Source organism: Entelurus aequoreus, linkage group LG03 (genome assembly GCF_033978785.1).
Source record: "Entelurus aequoreus isolate RoL-2023_Sb linkage group LG03, RoL_Eaeq_v1.1, whole genome shotgun sequence".
Classification (NCBI taxonomy): Eukaryota; Metazoa; Chordata; class Actinopteri; order Syngnathiformes; family Syngnathidae; genus Entelurus; species Entelurus aequoreus.
In genome coordinates, this window is record NC_084733.1 from 79,974,028 (window position 1) to 79,985,038 (window position 11,011).

Here is an 11,011-nt window from a genome sequence, read left to right on the forward strand (position 1 = left end):
TGTGAGTAAAAATGTTTTTAAAAAATATGTAAAATACAAAAAATGTTTATTTAATTTATTTAAGACATTCACAAAATGTATTGGGTAATATAAAAGAAAAATTTAAAAGTAAAAAAAATCAGTAAAAACATAATTAAAATAAATTGATTCAACAACAACTACGATTTGTGTCATACAGTCAATGTTACTGCATTATTTCCAGATATCAGATATCTTTTTTTAACATTTCAAAAGCAGTTGTGTGTAAAAATGTATTTAAAAATATGTAAAATACACAAAATATTTCACTTATTTTAGACATTTATCAAATAAAATTATTAGCTAATAAATAATACAAAAATGTAAGTAAAAAAATCTGTAAAAACATAATAAAAAATAAATAAAAATGCAATTTAATTCAATTCAAAATTCTATTTCCTTTAACCAGGTAAAGACTCATTGAGATTAAAATCTCTTTTTCAAGAGCGACCTGACAAAAAGGGTGGCACAAACAAAGTTACCATAATAATAATTACAACAAGACAATACAACAGAACAACAGCAGTCATATACCACAACAGGTCAAAAATAATTTAAAACGATTAAGTAATAATTAAATTTAAAAGCAAGTACATTTCCCAAGAGAACTATTTTCTCGATCTTTTCAAATGGACTTAAACTCTACCAAAGTGATCAACTCTGGTAGCCTCAGATCTTCCTGGATGTCATGTTAACAATAGGATTTGTGTCATATAGTCAATGTTACAGCATTTTTTCAGATATTAGATATTTTATTTAACATCTCGTCCGCAGTTGTGTGTAAAAATGTAGATAAAAAAATGTAAAATACAAAAAATATATACTTAGTTTTAGATGTTTATGAAAAAATATAAGGTAAAAAATATTTTTTTTAAATTATGAACAATTTTTTTTTATATAAGTAAAAACATAATAAAAATAAATACACTTTTCATCCAACAACAACTACATTTTGTGTCATAGTCTATGTTACTGCATTTTTTCAGATATTAGATATCTTTTTTTTGACATCTCATACGCAGTTGTGAGTAAAAATGTTTTTAAAAAGATGTAAAATACACAAAATATTTGATTTATTTTAGACATTTAGAAAATAAAATTATTAGGTAATTAAAAATAAAAGTTAAAAAAATCTGTAAAAACACATTTAAATAAACATTTAATTTAACAATAACTAGGATTTGTGTCATACAGTCAATGTTACAGCATTTTTGCAGATATTACATATCTTTTTTAACATCTCTTAAGCAGTTGTGTGTAAAAATGTTTTTAAAAACATGTAAATACACATATACATTTATTATAAACATTTATTAAAAAAATGTAGGTAATAAAAAAGAAAACATTAAATGTAAAAAAAAACAACTGTAAAAACAATAAAAATAAATACAAATTAAGTTTTGTGTCATATAGTCAATGTCACTGCATTTTTTCAGATATAAAATATATATTTTTAACATCTTGTACGCAGTTGTGTGTAAAAATGTATTTAAAAATATGTAAAATACACAAAATATTTCACTTATTTTAGAAATTTATGAAAAAAATATTAAGTAAAATATATACAAAAAAAATACAATTTATAATGATAAATGATAAATGGGTTGTACTTGTATAGCGCTTTTCTACCTTCAAGGTACTCAAAGCGCTTTGACAGTATTTCCACATTTACCCATTCACACACTGATGGTGGGAGCTGCCATGCAAGGCGCTAACCAGCAGCCATCAGAGGCAAAGGGTGAAGTGTCTTGCCCAAGGACACAACGGACGTGACTAGGAAGGTAGAAGGTGGGAATTGAACCCCAGTAACCAGCAACACTCCGATTGCTGGCACAGCCACTCTACCAACTTCGCCACGCCGTTTAATAAAAAAAAAGTAAAAAAAGTAAAAACATAATAAAAATAAATACACGTTTTATCCGACAACAACTAAGTTAGGTAAAGTACTTAAAGTAAAGTACCAATGATTGTCACACACACTAGTTGTGGTGAAATTGGTCCTCTGCATTTGACCCATCCCCTTGTTCCCCCCCTGGGAGGTGAGGGGAGCAGTGAGCAGCAGCGATGGCCGCGCCCGGGAATAATTTTTGGTGATTTAACCCCCAATTCCAACCCTTGATGCTGTCAAGTTTTGTGTCATAGTTAATGTTACTTCATTTTCTCAGATATTATATATCTTTTTTTAACATTTGGTACGGAGTTGTGAGTAAAACTGTTTTTAAAACTATGTAAAATGCAAAAAACATATTTCATTTATTTTAGACATTTATCAAAAATAATATTAGGTAATAAAAAAGAAAAAACAAAAGTACCACAAAAAAAAATCAGTAAAAACATAATAACATAAATACAAATGTACTTCAATATTAACAACGTTTATTTGTTATAGTCAATGTTTCTACATAGATTTTAAAAAAACACCAATTTTTATAATATGTACAATACAAAATATATATATTGTATTTGTTTTAGACTTTTATAAAAACATTAGGTTAAAAAAACAAAAAAAAAAAAACAAATAAAGAAATAACATAATAAAATAAAAGTGTAATTAAACAACAACTAAGTTTTAGATATTAGATATATTGTTTTTTTTACATTTAATTACATTTTAAATGGAGAATGTTTACAATTAGTTTCAAACATGGTTAATGAGCATTGTTATATTTTCATGAAAATGTAGAACTCCTTTTTAAAATGACATTAATCACCTAAATCTGCAGAAACTGACTGCTGGGTTTGCAACTAATATATTTTGGAATATATGATGTATACATGCAAATTAGTACACCATCAATATGTTTACCCGTGAAATGAAAGTGAAAGTAAAAAAACTAAAGTTTGAAGAAGAAGAAGAAGAAGAAATGGCATAGTTTTAGTTACCTATTTGTCAGCAGTTGTTGCTTCCCCGGCTCGGTTCCGTTGGGCCTGGACCCGCGGTGGGAGGAGTCGCGTCTCCAAGTGGGGCCAGCAGGACCGGGGGTGTCCTCGGAGGACTTGCGGGGGCTCCTATAAAGACTTGCTGCTTGCGCGCCGCACATCATGCTGATGACCAGGATGATGACGATGGACTTCATGGAGGACAAGTTCGGGCTGAAGAACCAGGCCATGAAGGCCGGGGACTACTTCGCGGAGCCGGTCATGGAGAGCCTGGACGGCGGGGGCTACTTCTCCAAGTCTCCCCCGAAATGCGCGCAGGCCTTCGGGCTGACGGAGCACCGCGGCTCGCCTCGCGGAGACCCGCACGGTAATAAGACGGCAACAAAACATATTTTTTATATTATATTATACATTTATACGTATTTTTGTACTTTTTTTTTTTTTTTTTAATGTATTATTACTTTTTAAGGAGTGAGTGCGCTTGTTTGCAGGCGGCTACGGCGCGGCTAAAGCCGGGGAGGAGGGCGGCGGCTGCGCGGCGGAGGAGGACCGGGGCGACAACAAGGTGACGAGCAGCAAGAAGCGGCGGCACAGGACCACCTTCTCCACGGCGCAGCTGGACGAGCTGGAGAAGGTCTTCCAGAAGACGCACTACCCGGACGTCTACGTGCGGGAGCAGCTGGCCACCAGGACGGAGCTGACCGAGGCCAGGGTGCAGGTCAAGAACACCATTTTTTTCTTCTCACTTTACCTGTAAAAAAACAAACAAAAAAAACACAATATATTTAACAGTAAAAAATTGCAGGTGCAATATTTTTTTATTTTATTTTAAATTGAGAGTCAATCTCGAACTCCACCTCTGTAAACACTTGACTCTCCCAAGTAACCAACATTAAAATACAGTAGCGTAGTACACCTAAGTAGTCATTAAAAACAAGGCAGAGGTTTATTAAAAACATTTTTTTTGGAAAGTATAGCTAATATTTAAGGCCAACACTTTGTTGGAATATAGGAAAATAAAACACTGTACTTTAATCACGCGATACTTTTAGATTAGATTAGATTACTTTATTTCAAAGGGGACAATGTAATTTCATAAAAGACATGCACTACACGTGGTTAAAAAAGCCAGAATTGGCCAGAAGGCTAGTTTTCATCTGTAGTCCCCTGGCCATGATGTAAAAAAACAAACAAAAAAAAAAGGCAGTAAAATTACTATTTAAAAGAAAGACAGAGAAAAATACTAAAAGCACACAATACATATACGATATGATAAAAAATAAATAAATACAACATCACAACATAGCATTTATCTTAGCATCAAAACAGGCTCATCTTCTAGTACTCGCAGCTGTAGGCGTACCGTACAGTTTGAGGAACACTGCACCCTAAAAAAATGTTGGGTTAGAAAATAACCCAATTTTAACACAACTGCTGGTTCAGAAAAGGACAAACCCCTTGTTTGAGATATTTTAACTCAACATTTTGGGTTAAGTTTTTTCCAACCCAACTCTTGCGTTGAATTATTTAATCAAAAAATTGAGTTATGGTAACTTAATGTTGGGTTTAATCCCAACCTAATTTGGGTTGAATTATTAACCCAAAACTTGAGTTATGCTAACTCAATGTTGGGTTATTCCCAATCAAACTATTGGGTTGCATTATTTAACCCAAATGTTGAGTTACGCTAACTCAATGTTGGGTTATTCCCAACCAAACTATTGGGTTAAATTATTTAACCCAAAAGTTGAGTTATGATAATTGAATGTTGGGTTTAATCCCAACCAAACTATTGGGTTGAATTATTTAACCCAAAAATTGAGTTATTCCCAATCAAACTATTGGGTTGAATTATTTGAACACAAAGTTGAGTTATGCTAACTAAATGTTGGGTTATTCCCAACCAAACTATTGGGTTGACTTATTTAACCCAAAAATTGAGTTATACTAACTCAATGTTGGGTTATTCCCAACAAAACTATTGGGTTGAATTATTTAACCCAAAAGTTGAGTTATGCTAACTCAATGTTGGGTTATTCCCAACCAAACTATTGGGTTGAATTATTTAATCCAAAAATTGAGTTATGCTAATTTAATGTTGGGTTATTACCAATCAAACTATTGGGTTAAATTATTTAACCCAAAAGTTGAGTTATGCTAATTCAATGTTGGGTTATTCCCAACCAAACTATTGGGTTGAATTATTTAACCCAAAAGTTGAGTTATGCTAACTCAATGTTGGGTTTAATCCCAACCAAACTATTGGGTTAAATTATTTAACCCAAAAATTGAGTTATGCTAATTCAATGTTGGGTTATTCCCAATCAAACTATTGGGTTGAATTATTTGAACAAAAAGTTGAGTTATGCTAACTCAATGTTGGGTTATTCCCAACCAAACTGTTTGGTTAAATTATTTAACCCAAAAGTTTAGTTATGATAACTTAATGTTGGGTTTAATCCGAACCAAACTATTCTGTTGAATGATAACTCAATGTTGGGTGGTTGTAAATAATGTTAGTGAGATTAATCCATAATAAAATCCCCTTCAAGAAAAAAGTAACTTTTAAATTTAAAAAAATTAGCCTTTTACCCAAAAATGCGTTACTCGTTGAAAAACAACTCAAAAATGGTTCATAATTTTGACAACCCAGAAATTGAGTTAAAATAACACTCTTATAACCCAAACAAATGGATTGCGATTCATAAAAATAACTCCAAAATGTAACCCAACACTAGCAACTCATAAATTGGGTTATCAAAATAACCCAGCATTTTTTAGTGTGTGCTCTAAAATCTGCGGCCGTTGTTTATTACAGTGCTATTACTGTAAATGGTAAAACGGTAGCACTTTTTATTTTCACAGTAAAACGTTTTTTTTCTTCCTGTAAACAAGGGCCGTCAAACTGGTTTTCATTGAGGGCCACTTGGCGGCCATTTGTAACAGTGAATAATATATGAATATAAATGTATCATATTGTTACACAATTAACTACGCATTTAATTATTTATTTTTTGCATACACTGTAGATTTTGCGGTTAAAAAAAGAAAAAGGGCAGCTTGGTCACCAAAATTTTACCGTAAAACGGTTGTTCTTTTTACAGTGTATTACTGTAAATGGAAAGACATTACTTCTGTTTTTTTACGGTAACATTCTGGCGACTGAGATTAGCTTTTTTTTTTTTTACTATAAAATGCATTGTCATTTTTACAGTGTACAATTTGACTTGCTTTGAAATCATAAGTTCAACAGATATTTATGTATTATAAAATAATATTTGTTGCATTATTAGATAATACTAAAGTTTAAAAGATACATGTGTATTTTTTTTACAGTACTTGTATTTCTGTCTGTAGAAATAGAGAAAGATAAAGTACTTAAGTGTTCAAAAATGTTATTTCCAGGCTTTTGCATGCTTTGAGTTTGACACCTGTGTTCTAGAATTTACGTTTTTATTTATTCACAGTGCATTACTGTAAATGGAAAAACTAGCATTTTTTAAAATGTATTTATACAGTAAAATTCTGGCAACTGAGATAGGATTTTTATTTTTTTTACGATAAAATGTATTGTCATTTTTACAGTGTACAATCGATGACAAACACATATTTCCAATATTTATTTTTTTATATAAAAAAATATTTGTCGCATTATTAGATATTAAAGTTTAAAATATTTTTTTTTTTTTACAGTACCTGTATTTCTGTCTGTAAAAATTAAGAAAGATCAGGTATTTTATTAAAAAATATTATTTCCAGGCTTTTGCATGTCCTTGATTTTGACACATGTGCTCAAGAATATTTTTATTATTTTATTTTATTATTTATTATTTATTTATTCACCGTGCATTGCTGTAATCGGAAAAACTGAAGCACTTTTATTTTTTTCATTAAAATTTTGCCAACTGAGCTGCCAGTTCTTCACTGTAAAATCTGACTTTTTTGTTAATACAATCTAACTTAATTGCAGCTATAAATTCCTGCAAGTAATTTGTGTACTTAGACTCAAATATTAAATATGAATTTTTATGACTTTATTATGACCATTATTATTATTATTATTAATACCATTTTTACCATCATTATTATCAAACAAGGATTGTGCTCAATTAATTTTCATTGAAATGACGAATTTATTGATGCGAGTCTTTCATGTGACATTAAAATGCTCGTGTCATGTTTAATATTGTCACAACTGATCTGCAATGCAAAGACCTTGTACCCTTAAAGAGTTCATTTTAGAAGCTTTTGCATATCAGTGTGTGTAGTTACGTTATGGAAAGGACTAATAAACAATGTACCAATATGATCCACGTTAATAAAATGTTCAAAGTGTTGACAAAGTACAGAAAGAATTATTAATAAATAAATAAATAAATAAATTATATGCATATTTGAAATAAATAAAAGAAGCATACTTTTTTTTTTTAATTGTCCAAAAAATGTTGCTACCTAACAGTTTATGTCTAATAAAGAGTTAAAGTCTTTATTTGGCTCCTAAAGTACAAACACTGATGATTCTTCAAAAGTGTCCTTTCAAGTTTGTATTAATTAATAATGATATATTTTATTGAATATCGCACTAATCTGCTTTGTCAGCGCTAACATCTTGTTAGCCTATTTAATGGAGACAACTGATCACAACTCATCCCCGTCATACTCAAATAATAATAATAATAATAATAGATTTTATTTGTAAAAAGCACTTTACATTGAGTAAACAACCTCAAAGTGCTACAGTGTATTAAAAAAAAAGAAAAAAAAAGATAATAACAAATAAAATAAAATAAAATAAAATAAAAACTAGAACAGCCAAATAGCTAGAACTAGTATGCATATATCTAAAAAAAAAATGTTTTTTCAAAAGAAGGGTTTTTAAGCCTTTTTTAAAAGCATACACAGTCTGTGGTGCCCTCAGGTGGTCAGGGAGAGCGTTCCACAGACTGGGAGCGGCGGAGCAGAAAGCCCGGTCAAAACCTTACGAGTGACCGGTGTGTGTTGCTCGTTGTGCCTCAGGTGTGGTTCCAGAACCGAAGAGCCAAGTGGAGGAAGAGAGAACGTTACGGACAAATCCAACAAGCCAAAAGTCACTTTGCGGCCAGCTACGATCTCGCCGTGTTGCCTCGCAGCGACAGCTACACACAGGTACACACGGGTACACACATGTACACACATGTACACACATGTACTACACCATCTGCACCTTCACATGTTTTGGTGTCACTATAAACACCCATTACTGTTTAATTAATAAATACTATAATAGGAGGACCCGAGGGCGGGCGCACATTACACCAGTTTTAAAGTCGCTGCATTGGCTCCCCGTTCTCCTGGGTAGATTTCAAAGTCCTGTTATTAGTTTTTAAATGTCTTAATGGCTTTGCGCCTTTTTATCTATCTGACCTGCCAACCCTCGTGGATCCCGAGGTCCTCTTATCTTTAGCAAATACCAGAACAAAGACCCACGGTGAGGCGGCATTTAGCCACTGTGGCCCCCACCTGTGGAACAGCCTGCCAGAGGACCTCAGGACCGCAGAGAGCGTTGAACTTAAAATAAAAAAAAAAGGCTAAGGACACACCTTTTTAATCAGGCTTTTTACTAACAATGTGCTTTTTATTATTTTATTGTTTTTTAACTTAATCATTAATATTTCTACTATTATTCTCTCAATGTTATGTTTTTATTAACTTATTCTGTTTTAATTCACTTTGGTTTTATACAGCACTTTGTGTTGGCTACTTGTCTGTGCATGAAAAGTGCTATATAAATAAAGTTACATTTTGATATATAATACTATAATAACATGTCATGGTTTTAAGTTTTCGCTACAGAAAGGGAACATGAAACTGCTCAACTTTTGTTTTGACAGCTTTATTCACTTTTAAATGAAACATTAAAAAAATGCTAAGAGAAAATTATTCAATAAATACATTGAATATATAATAGTTTAGTTTAATTTAATATTTATGCTTTTATTCCTATAAAAGTACAAAATTGCAGACAAGTACAACAGTGTCAAGCAGGGGTGTCCAAACTAGGGTTCATTTTGAGTTCAGGAAGGAATCTGGCCTGCGTCCAACTTAATTATAAATATCTGACAGTATAATTGCCGCAGACTTGTCGCCATCTTGTGGAAATTGTGAGTAATTCAGGTTAATGACCATGAACTGTACTTTGACGTGAACACAGCACAGTATTTATATACGACCCAAACCACACTCATGGCGCACATGAACTAACACCGAAAGTCAACACACGTGGTCACACATAACACAACCTGCTCACTGAACTTTGTGGATGTTATTAAAAATGTCCAAGCACACATAATTCAAAATTACACCCTTTTTAAATCACCTGCAATGTATGATGGGAAAAATGCAAAACCCTCTCCACACTTATCCATGTTTGGCACATTTTAGCTGCTCGATATTTCTGATTGATTACAAAACTTTAAGGAGGTCGTACAGAAGTAGACAAGGTAGGAGTCGAACGTTCACATAATCTTAATATCCAATTATATTAATTATTAAATAAATATAAGAAAAATACGTACATGTATCATACTAAAATAATGAAAAATGTGTATGTGTGTGTGTGTATATGTATAAACATGTACATATTTATATATATATATATATATATACATGTACATATTTATATTTTAATATTTAATTATAGTGTGTTACATTATTAGTTTTCTGTATTTATTTAGTAATTATTAGAATTAAATATGTATAATGATTATTCAATAAATATAACAATAAAAATATGTACATTTACATACGTACATATTTAACTTGTTATATTAATTTAATAATATACATATATTTTATATTCAGTTAATAATATGCATTAATAATATCATATTTTTATTTGTATATTTATTTAATATATTAAAAAAACATTATATATAAATATATATATATTATAATTATAATCATTATTAAATAAATGTAAATATGTACATATTTTATATTTTTTATATTTTATGTTTTAGTTTGACTCCTACCTTGTTTGTGTGTGTATGTGTGTGTGTGTGTGTGTGTGTGTGTGTGTGTACATGTGTGTATATATATATATATATATATATATATATATATATATATATATATATATATATATATATATATATATATATATATATATATGTATATATATATATATATATATATATGTATGTATGTATGTATGTATCTGTATACGTATATGTGTGTATATGTGTATATATATATATATATATATATATATATATATATATATATATATATATATATATATATATGTTTAAAAAATATATGTATATATATATACACATATATATGTAAAAAGACTGCACTTCAAAATGTTCAAAATGTATTAAAGTGCATTTTTAACTAACAGAGACTGAGAGTCCATTTTATTTTGATATTTGTTTACTTATTTAGGATAATACAGTTATTGACCTTCCAACTACAATTGTAAAAAAAATACCACAATCCATCCATCCATTTTCTACCGCTTATTCCCTTCGGGGTCGCGGGGGGGCGCTGGAGCCTATCTCAGCTACAATCGGGCGGAAGGCGGGGTACACCCTGGACAAGTCGCCACCTCATCGCAGGGCAAAATACCACAATAATGAGAAATATGTTTATTTTGTTTACTTGCATTATTATTATTACATATTATGATGACAGTAAAAATTACTTTTAAAAACTTTTAAACTATTCAACATTATCGTTGTCAAATGCTTACAATTTTGTCTGTACAGACACTTGTTGACTATATACTGTGTGTGTGTATATATATATATATATATATATATATATATATATATATATATATATATATATATATATATATATATATATATATATATATATATATATATATATATATATATACAAACCCCGTTTCGATATGAGTTGGGAATTTGTGTTAGATGTAAATATAAACGGAATACAATGATTTGCAAATCCTTTTCAACCCATATTCAGTTGGATGCACTACAAAGACAACATATTTGATGTTCAAACTCATAAACTTTATTTTTTTTTTGCAAATAATAATTAACTTAGAATTTCATGGCTGCAACACGTGCCAAAGTAGTTGGGAAAGGGCATGTTCACCACTGTG

General features: G+C 30.6%; 1 protein-coding gene across 1 annotated transcript in view; it reads left to right on the forward strand.

Moving 5' to 3' along the window:
• Positions 1-2,540: 2,540 nt before the first annotated feature.
• Positions 2,541-11,011, forward strand: part of alx1 (ALX homeobox 1) — a 13,549-nt gene continuing 5,078 nt past the window's right edge. The window contains 3 exon segments of the mRNA XM_062042875.1: positions 2,541-3,265; positions 3,390-3,616; positions 7,915-8,043. Of these exon segments, the coding sequence (XP_061898859.1) occupies positions 3,061-3,265; positions 3,390-3,616; positions 7,915-8,043 (561 nt within the window). The 5' untranslated portion in view covers positions 2,541-3,060.